The sequence below is a fragment of the Artemia franciscana genome, unplaced genomic scaffold (assembly GCF_032884065.1).
Source record: "Artemia franciscana unplaced genomic scaffold, ASM3288406v1 PGA_scaffold_73, whole genome shotgun sequence".
In the NCBI taxonomy this organism is placed as follows: Eukaryota; Metazoa; Arthropoda; class Branchiopoda; order Anostraca; family Artemiidae; genus Artemia; species Artemia franciscana.
The window spans coordinates 658404-678164 of NW_027062708.1; the positions used below are offsets into that span (position 1 = coordinate 658404).

Consider the following 19761-nt stretch of genomic DNA (forward strand, 5'->3'; position numbering starts at 1 on the left):
TACAGCTTTGGTGATTATCTCCCCAGTAAAAGTCTAATTTCCTTATGTTTTTTTGCAATAAATTACTCTGTTTTGCTCTCACTAGCTGTATGGAGCATCATTTTCAGAGGCGGTTTTAGGGGAGAGACAGAGGGGTGTAAGAATCTTGTTATTGTTTGCCAGGGGTTTAATCTCTTGTTTACCAGGGGTTTAATCTCTTCTTGGTATAGCCTTGGAAGTGTTTGTTTGTACGAGTTGATTCTTGCTAAATAATATGTGCGATTTGAAAAACAGGAGTTTTATATAGAAGGACAGGAGGATTTTGGAGAGAGTTAGTCGGTGTTGGTACTTGGCGAGTGTGGTAGCTTTGCTTAGATGTGAGTAGAATAAATTGTTCCTTTTCTATCTCACAATGTTAATTTACTACTTTCCACAGCATGACATGAGTCTCGCTGATAAAATTTAAATACCTTGGAACATTTTGTTCGCTCACATATTAGTTAGTAGTTAGTTTATTTTAATATCTTAAACTTCTTATTTCAGTACGAAGACTAAGCAAGATTGTACTTATATTACAAGTTATAAAACTTTTTGATTTTCTTAATTATCTGTTTAAAACGAGACTTAAAAACCAAAACCCAAACTTCTTTTAAAAATAAAACCTTTGCTCTTTTTTTAACTCTTGTGTTGTGTTAACTTTATCTCAAGTATTAGGTACGGGTTATTTCTAGCATTTCTTATATATTTATTAACCGGCAGAGTTTGATACCTCCACGCTACTCGAACTATTGCTAATTCTCCAGACTCTGTTTAAACCGGTTACAAAATGGTGGCAGCGACGGAGATAAAACCCTCCTCCTAATAAAATTTATAGAATCCATATAATATTAAAAAAAATTTTTACGCTTCGCTTAAAAGTCCAGGACCAGAATCTTTGTTATTTCTACGGTACAATGCTTGTCTTTTCTTCTATATATACGGTATAATGCTTGTCTTTTCTTCTATATATTACCTTCTTTTTACTTTTTCGCAAGCTATTAATTTTTTTTTTTTGCATAATTGCTTGCTTATTTGCACGTTTGTTCTTTTTTTTTAGATATATATAATAAGACTACTTATTGTAAGACTGCTTCTTGTGGTTTCCATTAAGGATTATTCACTCAGTTCCGGGTAAGTCTATAAAAATGTCTTTACCTAGTGTCGAAATTAAAAATAATGATCCAGGAGGTTCTAGTTTACCCCAGCCTCCTGTATTTCAACATGTAGCTTATAGTACTATTGACCCTTTTTCTACAATTAAAAGATTAGTAAGACCGTCACAAATTACCCTATGGATAAAGGATCTCCAAAGAGTCAGTAGGTTAATGGGAATTAGCGAGTCAATTATGATCGAAAAGTATGCAGCTTTAATGTCGGACGAACCATTTAGTACTTATATTGAAAAATATGTTGACGCAACAAATTTTGCTAGCTTGAAAGAGTCTCTGTGTTCTGCTTTTCTCGACAAAATAACACCCGCTGAAAAATTACAACATATAATGACAATTAAACAAGAGCCAAATGAACCTATAGTAAAATTTTTCATGAGAATTACGGGTGAATTCGAGGGATATGCTTCCTTGGTTAAACAAATCGCGGGCACTGAAAACCTCTTGTTGGGAATTGACATTTTGAAGCAACAAGCATTTGAACAAGGATTGCATGATGGCATTCGTAGGTTCATTCGTGAAAGAGGGGCTTGTGAGAATATAAGTGAATCATTTAAAAGGGCTAAGCTATACGAAGAAATTAACGGTATAACGGCAGGAATTTCCTCCCTATCTGCTGCCACTCTTTCTACCATTCATGATAGTCGGGGTCCAATATTCGAACCCAGAGGAAATAATTTTAGGCCCAGAAACTTCCAGTCCGGGTATAACCCCAATCAATACAGGGGCCGTGGAAATTACTATTCAAACTTCAATGCTGGGTCGTATAACGGTTCCTCAAATAGAGGGAATTTCAGGAGAGGACATCCTGGAAGATTTCCGTCTCCAGGTCAGCATTACAGGGGAAACAGAGGGTATAGCTACAGAGGGTACCCTAGACAAAATTTTCAAAAAAGTATGCCACTTGGTTCCAATAATGAATCAATGCAGAATAATAGTGGTAATTTTGGCGTTCCAAACGCTAATGCATCCACATCAATAGACGCTAGTAATCAGCAAGTTTCAAGAAAAAGTGTTTTTTGTGTTTTGTGCAAGTCTGATACACATCACACTTACAGTTGTGAAATAGTTTTAAAGGGACGTAGAGCAATTGAGCAAGAAAATGCTAATCAGGGAAACTAGATAAGCCAATGACTTCAGAAGAGTATTCTTTGGCAACTATTAATAGTAAATCTCTTCAAAAACTTTCGTTTGTTAGTTTTCAAAAAAATTCCTCTGAACTATTCCCATTGTTTAACAAGATAATTATTTGTGGTGTAGAATGTAACTCCTTTTTAGACTGTGGTTCAGAGAAGTCACTCATATCAAATGAATTCTTTAACTCTTTGCCTATAAATTATAAGAACTCTTTAAGACCTACGACGATTGTTATTAAGTCTCTCTCTGGACATTTCTTACCAGTGCAGGGTGTAGCAAAATTATTCGTTATAATTCCAGGTAGTAATAAAAAAGTGAGTTTATTTTGGGATTTCATCATTGTTGAAAATTTGCCTTTTTCAGTTATTTTAGGTTTTTTCCTTATGGAACGTTTAGACTGCTCTTTACATTTTCGCAAAAGAAAACTAGAATTTGGATATGCCCCTCAGAAAGAACAAATTTCTGACAGCTCCTGTGCATTCGGCAGCATGGTGGTTAGAACAGATGTTACTATCGATCCTGGAACTTTTAAAAATGTAGACTGTAAATTAATTTATGGGGACGAAATCAAGATCGAAGATGGTGACAATTTAATTGTTACGCCTCTGGAAGGTTATGAAAATTATTTACATGACTATGTTAGCACAGTATATGATCAGAAAACTAAAATTTTAATATTTAATGATTCCTGCATTCCGATTGAGTTTAAACATTACACCGAAATCGCAAGTTTTTCGCGCTTTCCTAAGGAAAGTCTAGTAGCATTTTCAAAATCCTTGGAATGTAATGGTTCAATGATTGAAGAGAAGGAAGTAGAATGGGATAGCAAAGAATATTTATCACAGTTTGATTTTTCTTCTGTACCTAATGTAGTACAGCTTGAACTGGAAGCTTTACTTTTGAATAGCAAATCCTGTTTTTCTCGTCACCCCTATGATGTAGGCAAAAATGATCTAATGATTTTTAAGCCAGATATACCAATTGACACAGAGTTTAAACCTCCTAAACAATTTAGAATTCCTTACCAGATGGCTCTTGTTTTAGAAGAGCACATCCAGGCAATGCTGCAATCTGGAATTATTAAAGAGGAATCTTCTCAATTTCCTTCCCCGGTATTCTTGATTCGTAAGCATAGCGCAAATAAAAACGAACAACTTAGTAAAGAAAACACGAGATTTTTGATTGATCTACGTACTTGCAACACTAAAATGAAAGATACAGCTTTTCTAATACCCAGAACTACAGACATTTTACAGAATTTATCCAAAGGAAAATTTTACAGTGAGTTTGATATGCGTAGTGGATTTTTCCAAATATCTATTGACGAAAATTATCAAAAATTCTTTTCGTTCTTGTCTCCACTAACAGGAAGAAGTCATTGTTACACAAGAATACCCCAAGGGAGTGTTTTTGGTCCTAAGGCCTTTGCTAGTTTCATGGATAAGCTGTTTCCAGCAGAATTTAGATCATTCGTTTTCAATTTCTTTGATGATATTTATCTTAAAACAGAAAGCCCTAATCCCAAAGACCACTTAGAACATTTAAAAAGGTTCTTTGCTCGTCTTAAACAGTTTAATATCAAATTGTCTACTTCAAAAACGCTATTGTTTAAGGGTTCTATACCAGTTTTGGGGTTTATAGTATCTAAAGACAAAATTCAACCCCAGATATCAAAGTTAGATGCAATTGAGAAACTTGAAAGACCAGAAAATATTTCGGAGCTTAGGTCTCAACTTGGCTTATTTAACTATTACAGATGTTTTTATTTCAATTTTCATGATTTAATCGCCCCTTTGACTAAGCTATTAAAGAAAAACACAGAGTGGAAATGGGGAGAAGAGCAAGAATTTGCTTGGTTATACTTAGTGGGACAAATTACTAAAAAGGACAGTGAAATCGTTGTTCACATGGCTGATTTGGAGAAAGATTTTAATCTATTTGTGGATTCGTCGGAAAACGGTGTAGGGGCAATTTTATGTCAGGAAAAGGCCGATGGGAGAATGGGAATTGTCTGTTCCTTCAGCCGTGTTTTTTCCAAGTCTTTTTCTAAACAACCTTCGATTGTGCGAGAACTGTATGGTCTTTATGAGACCTTGAAAAGCTCGCAAATTCAATATTATATATGGGGAAGAAAGTGCAATATTTTTATTGACGCTAAAAATCTCGAGTATTTAAGAAAACACAGAGACTTATCAAGTAAAATGTACCGTATCTCCTTATTAATGGATAGTCCATTGTATACTTATAAACATATTCCAGGGACAAAAATGATCGCAGATATTATTTCAAGGCCAAGTAAGGAAATAGTTAGCAACAGCGAAACCCTATCTTTTATTGATGATGAAGCAGAATTTTTAGCAGCAGGGATTTTTAGTGGTCACAAAGTTGACTATTTAGGGTTGGCTGACGAGGAATTAATCAGGGGGCAACTACAGGATCCTGATATTAAAATTATTGTTGATATATTGAATAAATTAAGGAGCTCCAGAGTTGAAAACCCTGCTGCAACGGGCATAGGTCCCGGTCTGGTGTCTAAAGGTTCGGAGGGCCCTGAAAAAGAACCTTGGCATCCGGATGAGCGCTCTATTAGTGAGAGACAAAAAGTTCTCCACTTTATTGATCTCCCTCAAGAAGAGAGGAGTATCTTATTGAAGAATATAGCCCCATGGTTTATTCCCATTGCTAATGAACTTGTGTTAATGAACGGAGTTTTATATAGAATAGAATATATTTCGAGTGGTTCTTTTAGGTTGAATCAAAATGTGCGCACAGAATTAAACATTCAAGTAGTTTTACCTAAGAGAATGATTCCAGGTATATTAAAGCTTTTCCATGAGCATTTAGCTTTAGGTATTCATGCAAGTTTTGAGCGGACTTTGTGGAAAGTCAGAAAATTTTGCATTTTTGAAAATATGGCCTCTACAATTAAGGAATTTGTTAATAATTGCGATCTTTGTAACCGAGCTAATACGAAAAAAATCAAACCACCACTTGGGAAAAATATTGTTCCTGAAATGCCATTTTTGGTCTGGGCACTAGACGGTGCTGGTCCCTTTCCGATTACAAGCTCTGGGAATCGATACGTTCTAGTTGGAGTGGATCTTTTTAGTAGTCTAGTAGTATTAAAGTGTATACCCGCTATGAATACAGAAAACACTATAAAATTTCTTTGGGAAAATATTATTGCTTATTATGGTCTGCCTGAGGCTGTTTTAACTGATCATGGTTCAAATTTTGACAATATAGAAATAAAGAAGATGTTTTCCGAAATTAATTGTAAGAAAATTTATAGTAGCCCCTATAATCCACAGTGCAATGGAGCTAGCGAGAATAAAGTTAAAATATTGAAGAAAATTCTGTCTCATTCTTGTGGTAAATTAACTCAGGTGGATTGGGATGAAAAGATTCCCCTTATAATGTTAAGTATGAACTCTTCTCTAAATACTGTTCGAAAATTTTCTAGCTTTACTATTGTGCATGGATTCAGTGGAAAATCTTTAGCAGATTTACAATTCAATAAACCGACAAACTTAAATTATTTTGATGGCTATGATTCATATGTAACACGATTAATACAAAATATCTGTGAAATTCACCAAACTTGTTTAAATGAGATTAAAATTCAAAGGTCCAAACAGGCGATTCAGTATAATAAAGATTCAAAAGAGACATTAATTGCCTCTGGAGATATTGTATATTGCCGTGACACAACGTCAGTTGGTAGGAAATCGACCAATTATTCTTTTCGTGGGCCGTATGTGGTATTATCCGAAGTGCATAAAAATGTTTTCTATTTGGCTTCTTTAAATCCAGGTGAATTAAGAAAAAGAACCTCAAATGCTAGGCTCCTTAAAAAAGTCAACCATGAAATTTTTTTGAAACATAATCCTCAATTTTCCAAGAATTACCAGAAAGAGATTAACCAGTATAAAGAAAAAAATGATGAAGTGAACCCTAATTGTGATGTTTGCTCCCTAGAGGAAACAGTAAATAGACCATATGACCTTAGGTCTTGCGAACCAAGCACTCATGTTATACTAAATGATAACTTACCCCTTCTTAGTTCAGATATTGCAAAATCCCAAAAAGCCCCTTCTCTTACTGAAGAAGACTCTTTTCGTTTATCTCAAAGCGTCGATATGCACAAAAGAACGATAATTGATGAAACACAAAATAATTTAATTGAGCCTGAAAATGTTATCGAAACAGAAAACACTAATGTCTTTTCAAGTATTCCTAGTGCTGAAGTTTCACATATAACAGGAGAGCCCACATTCTCTGAAGGTGAATGTTCTAAAATTATTCCTACAGTTAAAGAAAGTGAAATTATGTTGTCATCCCCGACTTCAAAGGTTAAAATAAAGGTAGATCAAATTAAAGCAAAACGCGAAGAAAATCCCTTTTATTCCTTAAGAAAATTAAAGTAGCTAAAAACGTGTAATTGAAAGGGAAAGTATAAATGTGTCATGTTTTAAGGTCAACAATTTGGGACCCTAAAATCATTAGATGGTAGAATTCTCAATCTACAAATTTCAAAATAAGCATCGATGGCTTATATATATTTTTTTTATATGATGTAGCCATTCCTGCAATACTAGTAGCCTAATTATACAATTACCTTCTAAGAGTAAAGTACCTGGTTTATTCTATCTATAACGCTATTAAACTAGTGTCAGTCTTTATTTTAAGCTGAAGGTCTTTAGCATTTAAACGTGATTTTTTTCAGATGAATTATTTTACGATGAAATTTATACTAATAATTAGTGTATTCCTTGATTTCGGAATGTCGGCTAAGCAATCGACTTTATCATTAGATGGCCAACAATCTTTTGTTCGAAGAGGCATAGGCTTCCAATATCTGAGCGAACTTGGAACTGGATCGAGTGGAAACCACAAACTCATTTTCTTTCTTAGCGTAGAAAAGCTTAAAAACACGGCTTTGCTGCTTAAAGTTCAGGTGGGAGATATGCTGAGTATTCTTAGAGAAAAGGGATTAAATTTTGAAAATGTTAACCTTGATAAAGATGTGGAAACTCTTAAAGGTTTAATAGCCTCTAGGACAAATGGTCACCATAATTTATTGAATATTGCAAATCTAATTATTGATCAGTTCCAGGAACTCTTGGAAATTAAGAAAAAAATACTGATTTCTGAACTTGACCTTATTTCTAACATCATAGAAGAATTTGAGTTTAATATTATTAATCCTAGTAAGAAAAGGGCCATTTTACCTATAGTGGGGCAGATCGTTGAAGTTCTATTTGGTTGAAGTTCTACAAGCACTGTGGAAAAATTATCTGACAAATTAGAAGAATTAAGTAATGACAAAGAAAAGGTTACTAAATTCATTTCTGTATCAGCGTCGGTAATCTCAGAGTTAGAAATTTCTCTTAATAAATTTCGTAACGAAACTTTAGACCAAGTAAGCCAATCGTTTAAAACCTTCGAATCTGAATTGTCTGATAATGCCTTGAAAATAACTTCTTCTTTAGTTGTAAACTTTGCCCAAATACATAATGCAGTAGAGAAATTAACTTCTAATATTTTAAATAAATTACAAAGTTTTCGTTTTCACTTGGAACAATTGTCCAAAGGTCTGATTCAAGTGTTAAATGGTAATTTCCCTGTTAGCGTTATTTCCCCAGTTAAGCTTATATCATACTTGAAGTTTGTTCAGCAAAGCCTACCTAAAGGGTTTGAGTTGGCTATTGACGATTTTAGAAGCGGGTTGATCATTGAAACTTTAAAGCATGTGGAATGTAGTTTAGAATTTGATTTGATTAATGTTTTGTTTGTTTGCGACTTTCCTCTTTCCAAAATCCTAGATTCCTTTCAACTTTATAAGACTTTTGAGGCTCCTGTTGCTATAAAGGATTCCTTTACTGCAGGCGGTAAGCAAATATATTCAGTAATTACCAATGGAGAACCTTATATTGGGATAGGAGGAGATGAATCAAGCTATATAATATTAGACGAAGGTTTCATGTCATCCTGTTTTTATGTAAAGTCAAAAATTGTTTGTAAAAGACGCTTTGTCATACATAAATTTCCGTCATCCAACTCCTGTGCATTTTCTGTATTTTTTAATAAAACAGACTTGGAAAATTTAGTTTGTAAGCGTAATTTAAAAACTTTAGATTCACTTTTCATTCATTCTCTGTCTGATAGTCAATTTTATTTTGCCGGAGGCGGAGCGAATAATCCTATTTCTATTAGATGCTTGAAAGGGAATCAATATAATAAAACATTTTCGTATAGATTAAACATAAATAACTCCTTAATAGTAAATATTCCAGATGAATGCTCAGTTACCTCTGAATACTTTAGAATAAATGAAAAATTCTTTAGTTATAATTTATATAATATGTCCGCCAATCTCCCAAATTTAACAATGGACTTCCATAGTGTTATTTTTGAGATTTTAGGACACAGTTCAGATTTAGTAAAGACTTTTATAGATTTTGAAAATTCAGTAGTTCCAAATTTTAAATGGAAGGAAGGGATTAGTTCTTTTAGTATTCCAATATCAGAATTAAATGAATTGAGCAGAGATATTTCTAATAAGACTAGAGAAAAGAAAATTGTTGCCACTGGCATTTCAATCATGACTTTGGTTATTATCGCCTTATTTACATTTGTAGGTTTTCTAAGCTGGAGACTAAAACAAATTTGGTATAAATTGCTTGCTGTAAGAGGATCAAATTTGCCCTTAAACTGATCACGACAATTGAATAAATTTGTTAGTAGTTTAGGCTCTTTTTGTGTAATGAAAAATACAAAATCGCTTCCACTTCAGGTAATAATAACTGTTAGCTTTAGACTCTTTCAGGCTATCAATTAAGAATTGTTTATTCTTGTAAGAAAGATTCAAAACCCTTAAAAATGCTATAAAGGCACATATGGCTGTCATAAGGGAACTGCAATCAATTGTTCTTAGTTTAATTAACCAATAATGATGATATTGAAGCCGAAGAGTTGATAAAATTTACACAAGAGACCCTTCATATATAGAATTTTTTTTAAACTGTTCAACTGCTATGATAACTTACCCTCTCAAATTGTATTATGTTTGGATTTTATGTCATTTAATTTACATGTATATTAGTGATATTTATTTAAACGTTTATTATTTGCGATTATATAACTTGTTGTGATTTATACGACAGGTTAAGTGAAATAGCAGTAATATTAATTTTTTTTTTACCATTGGCTATAGAAGGATCTCTAAAATAAATAAATAAAATAAAATAAAAATTTGTCTAACAATCAATTATTATTATTTTTTTATTTTTCTCTTCTTCTCTTTGGACGCAAGCTTAATAGGAAGGAGCGGAATTGTAAGAATCTTGTTATTGTTTGCCAGGGGTTTAATCTCTTGTTTACCAGGGGTTTAATCTCTTCTTGGTATAGCCTTGGAAGTGTTTGTTTGTACGAGTTGATTCTTGCTAAATAACATGTGCGATTTGAAAAACAGGAGTTTTATATAGAAGGACAGGAGGATTTTGGAGAGAGTTAGTCGGTGTTGGTACTTGGCGAGTGTGGTAGCTTTGCTTAGATGTGAGTAGAATAAATTGTTCCTTTTCTATCTCACAATGTTAATTTACTACTTTCCACAGCATGACATGAGTCTCGCTGATAAAATTTAAATACCTTGGAACATTTTGTTCGCTCACATTTAGTTAGTAGTTAGTTTATTTTAATATCTTAAACTTCTTATTTCAGTACGAAGACTAAGCAAGATTGTACTTATATTACAAGTTATAAAACTTTTTGATTTTCTTAATTATCTGTTTAAAACGAGACTTAAAAACCAAAACCCAAACTTCTTTTAAAAATAAAACCTTTGCTCTTTTTTTAACTCTTGTGTTGTGTTAACTTTATCTCAAGTATTAGGTACGGGTTATTTCTAGCATTTCTTATATATTTATTAACCGGCAGAGTTTGATACCTCCACGCTACTCGAACTATTGCTAATTCTCCAGACTCTGTTTAAACCGGTTACAGGGGACACTTGTCCAGGACACAGAGATTTTAGGGACGCAGAATTTTAAATAAGTAATCTAATGGTAATTATCATTTTGTACTTACTGAAATTTTTATCAAAATAGACGGCACAGTAAATAAAAAAAAATAAACAAAATAAAAATAACTAAATAATAACGATTAAAAAAAGATTAGTTAAAATAATTTTTTCTAAAATGAAAATTTTATTAAGATCTGGCCTGAAAACTTTGTGGGAGACAGGTTTAGAGTGCCAATCAAGATTTTGCCCCGGGCACAAGTGAGGGCAGAACCGCAACTGTTCATCAAACAGTTCGTGGTAACGAACTGTAAGTTAGGAGTAACCCGGCTCAGTAACAGAAACTGTAAGTTTCATCCAGTTCAGTCTTACTCATCAAAAGTTATGAGAATGAGAAAACTCGCCTTATTTTTGAAAAAAGGGGGAACACCTCCTAGAAGTCATAGAATCCTAATGAAAATCACAGTATCTAATTCAGCGTATTATAGAACCCTACTGCAGAGGTTTCAAGCTACTATCTGCAAAAAAATGTGGATTTTTTTACTTTTTGCTGGAAGAAAGATCACAGATCCATGTTTATTTGGGTTTCTTTCCAGGGGTGATAGTATCAATCCAGTGGTCCTAGAATATCACTAGAGGGCTCGTTAGAAAGAAAATTAAGAGTTCTAGTGCCCTTTTTCAGTGACTAAAAATTGGAGGGCTACTAGGCCCCCTCCCACGATAATTTTTTCCAAAATTCACCGGATCAAAATTTTGAGATAGCTGTTTTATTCAGCATAGTCAAAAAATCTAATAAATATGTTTTGAGGATGAGCTAGTCTCCAAACAGTCCCCGGGGGAAGGACTGCAAGTTATGAACCATGCCCACTGTTTACGCATAGTACTGGTTATTGGGAAGTATATAGACGTTTTAAGGGGTCATTTTTTGTGGGGAGGAGGGACTTACGTCGGAGGATGTTTCCATAGAGGAAGGGAATTTTCTATAAAGGGGGTGTCAGATTTCCCAGCATTGTTTAAAAAACAATCAGAAATTAAATAAAAAAAAACAAGTTTTTCCAACTGAAAGTAAGGAGCAACATTAAAACTTAAAACGAAGAGAAATTATTACGCATATTAGGGGATCCGCCCCTTAGTCAATACCTCGATCTTTATGCTAAAGCTTCTTTAGTACTTTCGAAAGAGCTATTTATTCTAATAAAACGGCCTTTGTGATTCAGTGGGCATTCTTAATTCCAACTTTAGCGTAAAGAGTGAGGGATTGACTAGGGAGCGAACCCCCTCATATACGTAACAATTTCTCTTCGTTTAAAGTTTTAATGCTGTTTCTTACTTTCAGTAAAAAAAATTGTTTATTTAATCTTAACAAAGATACAAGTTTTATCTTTTTACACTCTAGATAATTCAGCTAAGAATCGGCTAGCCAGAAGCAAAACCCCTTCCTGAAGGGTCCTTTTGAACCCCTTGGTTCATTTGTTGTGGTATGTTTTATTCTTTTCTATTGTAAGTATTTGTATTTTATGTTTGATTCTATTTGGTGGCTGATCATTTATTGTATATTAGAACGTGGAGTAAATTTTGGACCTATTTTATTATTAATTTAGTTCTGTTTTTCAACTGACTAGAGAAATATTCCTGGTTTTTGAGTTTTTCTTTTATTTTTGTTAGATAGTTTGGGCTTGAAGCTTGTCGATTTTTCTTGATGCTTATACAAAGTAAAAGGTAACTATAAATTAAAGGATTAGACCTTCAAAAACTCTATAATCCAATTTCACAAAAATTTAGGAGGGGAAAATGACGCACCGTTTGGCCATCCAAAATATAAAAAAAATACCAGCAAAAACTGCTTTTAAGTTAGATTCATCATGTAAGGCTACCCACCCATGCTCGTAAATTTTGTATAATCACCGTATATACCCTTTTTATTCGCCTTCATTCAGAACAATGTGATTATTTTCTATTGAAGAAGGTAAACACAACTGAAACTGCAAAACAAAATTTTTAACACTTTTTTTGCTACTGTGTAAGTGTGAAAAGCAACACTTAGTTATAAAATTTAGAAATACTATTTTTCTTGTGATTTTTTTTGTATCTACATTACTACATACGCACAGTTCTTTATATCACTCTATATCATATAGCCACATTTTTTAGGCACTCAAATAACTTAAAGCTAAAGTTGCTCAAAAATTTTAGATTTATTGGGAACATATGTTTTGAGTTTTTTTATTTGCCACTGACACTATTTGATAGGTGATAAATTTTTTTTTAAGTTAGTATTAATCATTTTGGACTTTTGACATGACTACCCTTATTCTATACTTTAGGCTATCATCAAAGTCAAAATAGAAGACTAGGGGATGGCTATTTGACAAACAGAAAGACCAACGACATGTGAATCTATAATTTCTCCCATCTGGGTTCAAAGGACTTTCAGTCATAAGAATTTCTACATCGTAAGTACCCAGTGCTAAGCAATTTTCTTCAGGCCATATTTTCAAACCAGCAATATTATGTTGAGGGAAATTTCCCTCGTGGTTTTTATAAAATTGAAGAATAAAATTATTACCTAACTCAAACTTTCTACTAAAATACCCTGGCAATGACTCCATTCTCAAACTCTCCACTAAAGTAAAGTCAAAACCATCGGCTAAAAATTTGTAATCAAAGTATATATTTTCCTTTTTCACACCCTTTTTGATAAGACTTCTCAAGCTTGGATGGCAAATTTCCAAAATCTGGCTGGCATCCTCAGTAAGCAGATGAGGGCAGCTGATCTCTTTCAATAATATACTAAAAACAGTTTCATGCTTGATCCACTCAAATAGAGAAGCAACAGCGGAATTGGATGAATAAAATTCTTCATGTTTTAACAGCTCAAGTAGTATATCTACGTGTGTAGATTTTAAATAGTTTGTGATGAAGCTATCATTCATTTGAAGGAAAGACACAGCAGAGGCTCGTTTCAACTCTCTGAAACCACTAAACTGGATGGATACCTCCAGGTAGTTTACACAATTTTCAGTATTAATTATATTGCTTAAGTTCTTATCCAGAAGCTTAATTGCAGAGTCAATGGCAAATTTATCAAAACATCTGATCAATTTCAGCATTGACGGATGATTCATATCAATTTGTCGCGTATAACAATACTCCAACATAGCTTCAATTACATCTTCTGCTTCTTCTTTGATAATGATCTCTTTTTTATCTTTTTCTTGAAAGTTACCACCAAACATGGCGCTGAAGTAGGCTGATGAGGCTGATAGAACTACTTTATGGGCAGGGAATGATTTCAAACCGGTTTTGAGGATGACATCACAGAATTTAAAACTTTTACGATCTTCATTAAGTTTAGAAAACACACAAGACAGCGTATTTAGACAATCTCCAACCAGCATCTTCGTTTTCCTAAAACAAAAAACATATTTCTGTAATTACTTTGAAAGATGATTAAACAATCCAAACCAAGGAGCGCAAGGAAATACATATGAACAACAGAGTTTTATCCCAAAACTACCCTTAGCCCCTCCAAATAAATTATGAATTAAGGTAAAGCATTGAATCATCCCGCAAAGCCTCCTAATTAAAAAAAGAAGAAGATAGTTTTCACTGCATTTTTCGAGACCTAATCAATTAAACTTTTAATTTGTGTAAATTTGATATAGGTAAAGGGAACAAATTAAATATACATTTATTTATAAGGTAAATATAAATCTACAGGTATATATATATATATATATATATATATATATATATATATATATATATATATATATATATATATATATATATATATATAGTATTGGGTGCAGATATCCGCGTATGTGCTGCATTTCTCCCAAGGCAAACGGTGTAGAAGGGCCCCACCATCTAGTAAGTACTGAATTTCATCCAAACTTTTAAGCACGCAATCGGTCTTTGCTTGCCGACCTTCAACTTTCCTTCATGTTTCTAAGGGAGGTTCTTGTCAGAAGCAAAGTTGCAGTAACATGTTTTGTGGTACACAACATCTGCTGCATGCAGATCCAAATTTACTGCTTGGATTTGGCCGTGAACTTTCTCAGACCAGTGATCATTTCGCTTTTGACAAAGTCCCACCAGTGTCTCACCGAACTCTGTTGTGCAGACGCGAAAGCCATTTTCCTTCTTGTGAGTCTTCATAAAACCAATCTTCTCAAATAAAATAAATAATCGGTTTTGAAATCGAATTATTCTATCAGGCGATTTGAGCTCCTGCTCTGTGACTCATTCTGCTTGACTAAGAATTGCAAGTACTGGCCAATGGCCCTTGCATTTGTGTAAGAACTTCAGCATGACTTTTGAAAAAAAAACCCACAACAGCCTTCACATTAGTTCATTTTCGCCTCTTTTTTTTATTCGTTTATGGTTCTTGCTCCTACTTCAGTCACAACAACTTTCGTGTCCGCTTTGAGTATTTCTTTCTTACAGATTAAACAAATCATCATTTAGAATAAAATTCCACCCCATAAAGTAACGATTCACTTTAAACGAAAGGAAAACCAAACTAATTTTAAAATTTTCATGTATTTTTCTTGTTTGAATTAAAAAATTAAAATTATCACTCAGAAACCATAAATATTCTTGCAGTTTACATAATAACTTTAGCGATTCTATAAAAATTTTCAGGAATTATTCTAGTTCCAATTGATAAATCACATTTTTTGTTATTGTACCTCAAATCTGCCTCTGTATCTACTGCAAAGCTTTACCAGCATTATTGAGGAAGCAGAGTTTTCAGAGAAAGAATCAGAGACGCAAAAATCCTTCGAAACTAGTGGACAATCACAATTTTCGAAAAAGTCAGACTTTTATGTACCCCAAATTTACCTCAGAGACTACCTCACCCTCTCCATCCTCAATCTAAGTTGCTGTTATGTTTTGATGTATTAGGCATGTTCAATCAAAACCCTAAAGCACTTTCTAAATTCGAAATTGTCTTTTCATGAGGGCATTCTTTACATTAAAAAATTCACCCTCAACCTAAAAAACTCAAACTTGTGAGAAACTAGAGCAGCAAACTTTCCGGATTTGAAATCAGCACATATTTTTTCGCTGGGTAGTGAAAGAATCATTTGTATAGCAATCTTTTGACTTTAAATGACATATATAATCACACTTGCTGGTGTAATCACATTTGCAAGTATTTACTCAATCAGCATTGTTTGTCTCAACCTAAAAAAAACTCGAGTTTGTGAAAAAGCTAGAGCGGTAAACTTTTCGGATTCGGAATCAGCACATTTTTTTTAGCTGCATAGTGAAAGAACCATTTGTATAGCAATTTGTTTTAGGTTAACCTTTTTTCACGATTTTCCTAGAGCCTCTCCCCCAACCTCACTCTCTCTTAAAGCTTTAAGCCCCAAACAATTCTTTTGACTTTAAACATTTAGTTTCATGTTCATCAGCAAAAACCAAGAGCGTAAAAATGACATATATAATCACATTTGCTGGTATTTACTCAATCAACATTTTTTGCCTCAACCACAAATTCCACCTCAAAAAACACAAATTTGTGAAAGAGCTAGAGCGGTAACTTTTCAGATTTGGAATCATCACATATTTTTTAGTCGAGTAGTTTTTTTTTACTAACACTTTTTCACTTATGGTGGAATTGGATGATTTTTGACTTGGTAGGGGCAATGGGCAAACTTTGAACTTGGTAGGGGCCTCTGCAACTTTGAAAGCACAACCTCAAAGGTGTTGCCAGTTCCCCATAGTACCAAATCATCAGCATATTATAATTGGAGTATCAGAGGCTCATTTCCCAGAGCAATAGGGAGAAGAGGAGGCAGTAAAAGAGTAAGGAGTAGGGAGAAGAGGAGTAAAAACATCTGCCAAGGAATGGTGTTTCCTGAAACCAGTTTGAGTATGAGGTATCATATTATTCTTCTCAACAAACCAAAGTAGTCGATTATAAATCATTTTCTCCATTACTTATCCCACCACAGGAGTAATCATTAATGCCTGTAAGACACTGAATCATATTTGGGTTTATTTTTCTTTAAGATTGGTAGGAGGGAGGAGCATTTCCAACATTTAGGGAAGTGGATGTTGCCCATGCATGATTATAGTGATTTAGGAGTTCCTGTTTATAAGAAGGGGTGAGCTTTTTTGTCCATGCAGGGTGTATCTTTTCATAGCTATTTGTAATCTTAGCCTTGGTGTGATGCATTGCAATATTCAGTTCATGAATTGTGAATGGACAGGTTATATACTCTGAGCCTGGGCGAGGCTGGTATTTGGGATGTACATGAAATTAGGGTGGTGTAGCTGTTATTATTTGATGTTATCTTATTGGAGAAAAAAGTTGCAAATAGTTTTCTTTTTCATTATCATTATCGAAATGGATGTTAACATATACAACCTCATACTGGAGAGGGTTGGGAGATATTTTTTTCCACAGGTGTGGCTTATGAGTTTATGTATGATTGACTCACGTCTTTCTCTTGATAGACTACTTGCAGAATTATTCCTGTAATTGTATTTAGCATTTATGATAGCCTTCTTGAGATTAGCCTCAGCTTGTAATTTATTTAAATAGGTAACAGGAAAGGGCTTTTTTAGATATGTTCTCCTTGCTGCCTTTTTTGTTCTCCATTTATTTTGGCACTCATTTGACCACCATGCCATAGGAGGGTATTCAGGGGTTGTTTTCATGGGTGTTGTCTTGGGGGCAGAAAGATTAGCGGTATTTGTTAGTATTGATATCAAAGCTTCAGCATACGTGTCAGCTGTTACAAATGAAACATATGACCCTTGGGTGTGGCTTAGAATTTAATCATTAAGCTTATTCTTGAACATTTGCTTATTCTTGAACTTTTTCCAATTCGCTTTAGAGTGTATATATTTGGGGGTGTGTGGCTGAATGTTAGCAGGTTCATATATTGAGGAGACTATGGAAAAGTGGTCAGTGCAAAGGTTATCAATTTTAGTTATATATTCAATTCAATTTATTTCTGACCTGTCAACAAAACAAAAGAGGGTTTGTAGCCCTAGTGACAGAGTAAGACAAAAAAAAAGAGAAAACAAACAACCAAAAAAAAGAGAGATTACAATCAACAAATACAAACATAACTACATACTATACGAAGAGGGAAGACCACTTGTGGTTGAGTTTTCTAGCGGAAGATTTGAAATCTTCCACTCTTTTATCAATAATGTTTGCAGAATCAATTTGAATTTTTGTACCAGAGAAGAATTACTGGTCCAAGGAGGCAGATATTGGGCGAATTTAAAATAGATTTGGTTAATATTTTTTTTTTATATTTGAAGCAGAAAAAATTTTTTAAATCGGGGACATAGCAAGAAGATAGGGCACAGTTAGACTGTTGTAAAGTTGTGAAAGGTGAGAACAACTAAGATTTGTGATATTAGGTGCAAGCAAAGCATATGCAATTCAAATCTTTTTAGCTAGGTTTTGAATTACAAGCTTAATGGTTCCTTTAGGGAGCACCAAGATAAATAAGGCTATCAGAAAGCAGAATGGATGTTTCATGAAGTTCAAGTTGCATGTCCAAGTTACCCTTAAGAATGAAAGCGATTGCTACAGTCTTATCAACATTAAAATTCAGACCGACTTGCTGATATTGATGCTGGAGTTTAAAAAAAGTTCTCTTACGTCCCAAAAAGGTGTGACTTATATTCAAAATATCATCAGCGTAGGTAAATAAAGAAACATTGATTCCACCATATATACACTTGCACTCGACAGAGCATTGAGCAGCAGAAACTGAGTTATTAAAAAGAGCAGGGACAGTTAAACCACCCTGTCTGACACCCTTCAATATATTGAAAAGATCCAAACCCCCTTTTATTTTAGCTTTAAGATGACTATACATATAACAGAGACAATTAATAACAGAAGGATCAATCCCTCTTTTTATAGCTTCTGACAAAATCTGGGCAGATATACACAAATCAAATGCTCTAGCTATGTCAAGAGCGGTTTTGGCTTGTAGGGTTTGTTTTGTTTCATTTGTCAAAAGAGGAGCATCTGGCCTGGGATATTGTTTTTTTTTCTCTAAGTGTGAATAGGGAGGACTTGCTTGAGTTCTGGCCATTAGCATCTGGTTTGCCTAGTTGTGTGACATCTGTAGCCTGAATTCAGTTGCCAATTCTGTCAGAGAGCCCTTCCTTTAGCTCCTGATTTGGTATTCCTGGAGGAATGCTACACAAAACTATTTTAGTTGGGTAGTCGTTTGGGGTCCAGGGAGTAGACTTTATTGAGATGTTGAAAAAGGTTTTTAATTCAAGTAGTATCTCTGCTTATTTAGAATCTTGGAGAGCTATTAGCAAAGATCCATCACAGTTGATGGTTAATAAAAACATTTGTTTTAACAATTTGAAAATTGCAACCCTTATCAGAGTTATCTTATTTATCTCAAAAGGGTTTCAGGAGATATTTTTAGGTATATTCCAAAGTTTGGAGAAGGCGGAGTTGGTGCAAGGGGAGGGAGTTGTTTTTGATTGGGGAGATTTTTCCTTTTTTTGGAGCTCCTTGAAAGGACCTCTTAAGATTATTTTCATCATGGATAGAAACATACGCCCCCACCTCCATCATTGTCTTATCCACTGAATTTGACACATCATATGAGCTTTGAGAGAGACTTGATAAGCCAAGGTGGGGGGAATGTAGAACTTTTTTGGAAATATTTGGAGTAGGGTCTGGGGTGGACCTTGGAGGTGTTCTTAGCATTGCCTATTTGAACCAGCTTTAATACCAACAAAAAAAAATTATAATACCAGGCCATCTGCAATCCTGTGAGGGGAGGTTTTCACTTCCACAAAAACACCACAGTGTAGTCCAGGGGGTTTCCTTCTGGTAACTCGAGATAAGTATACACTTGAAATTTATAATAAATTTCTTAAGATGTTGCTGTTGCTGTTATGAAAAAAAATGAATGTGCACTGTGAGTTTAATATACATATGCTGATATCTATTTTTTAAGATATTAATAATAATTGAATTGCTGAAGTTATAAAAGTGAAAACATTTAAATTTTTTCAGTAAACTGCAAATTATGTTCTGACCTTCAGAAAGCATAGGGGTTTTGTGCCCTTCTCATGTTAATTTTTACTCATTTTGAGTTTGAGTTGGTTATTTATTGTAATTTCTGTTCATTTTGGGTTTAATTTATTTATTGATGCTGAGTTGTGGTAGTTTTACACTTGGTAGATTATTTGATTTTATTTTTGGTTTAATGGAATTTTTTTTACTTTTATTTGAAAAACCTATTTTGTGGGAAAAGTTTTTTTAAATCAATTTTATAAAAAGAAAGAAAAAGTACAAAAGAAAAAATCCTGACAAATTTTCCTGAGCCCCTTGTATAAAAACCTTATACCTCTCCAGGGCATAACTTAAAACACTTGTCCCCAGGCTCTGAGGGGTTGTGTAGACCC

General features: G+C 33.9%; 1 protein-coding gene and 1 long non-coding RNA gene across 4 annotated transcripts in view; one reads left to right on the forward strand and one right to left on the reverse strand.

The window, feature by feature from the left end:
- The window catches only part of LOC136042152 (kelch-like protein 28), an 80003-nt gene that overhangs the window by 58825 nt on the left and 1417 nt on the right, over nucleotides 1-19761 (reverse strand). Inside the window, exons 1-2 of one of the 3 annotated variants that reach the window (XM_065727066.1) lie at nucleotides 19105-19549; nucleotides 10011-13752 (exon numbers count right to left, since the gene is read on the reverse strand). The exons of 1 other annotated variant lie outside the window; for it this stretch is intronic. In XM_065727066.1, coding sequence (XP_065583138.1) covers nucleotides 12621-13752; nucleotides 19105-19112 — 1140 coding nt within the window. In that variant the 5' untranslated portion in view covers nucleotides 19113-19549 and the 3' untranslated portion in view covers nucleotides 10011-12620. Of the gene's footprint in view, nucleotides 1-10010; nucleotides 13753-19104; nucleotides 19550-19761 lie in introns of those variants that run through there. One more of the 3 variants, XM_065727067.1, reaches the window with a different exon arrangement.
- LOC136042156 (uncharacterized) lies at nucleotides 141-9758 on the forward strand. Its single transcript, XR_010621188.1, has 3 exons — nucleotides 141-356; nucleotides 1076-1149; nucleotides 7051-9758. It is a non-coding gene; the product is annotated as an uncharacterized LOC136042156 (long non-coding RNA).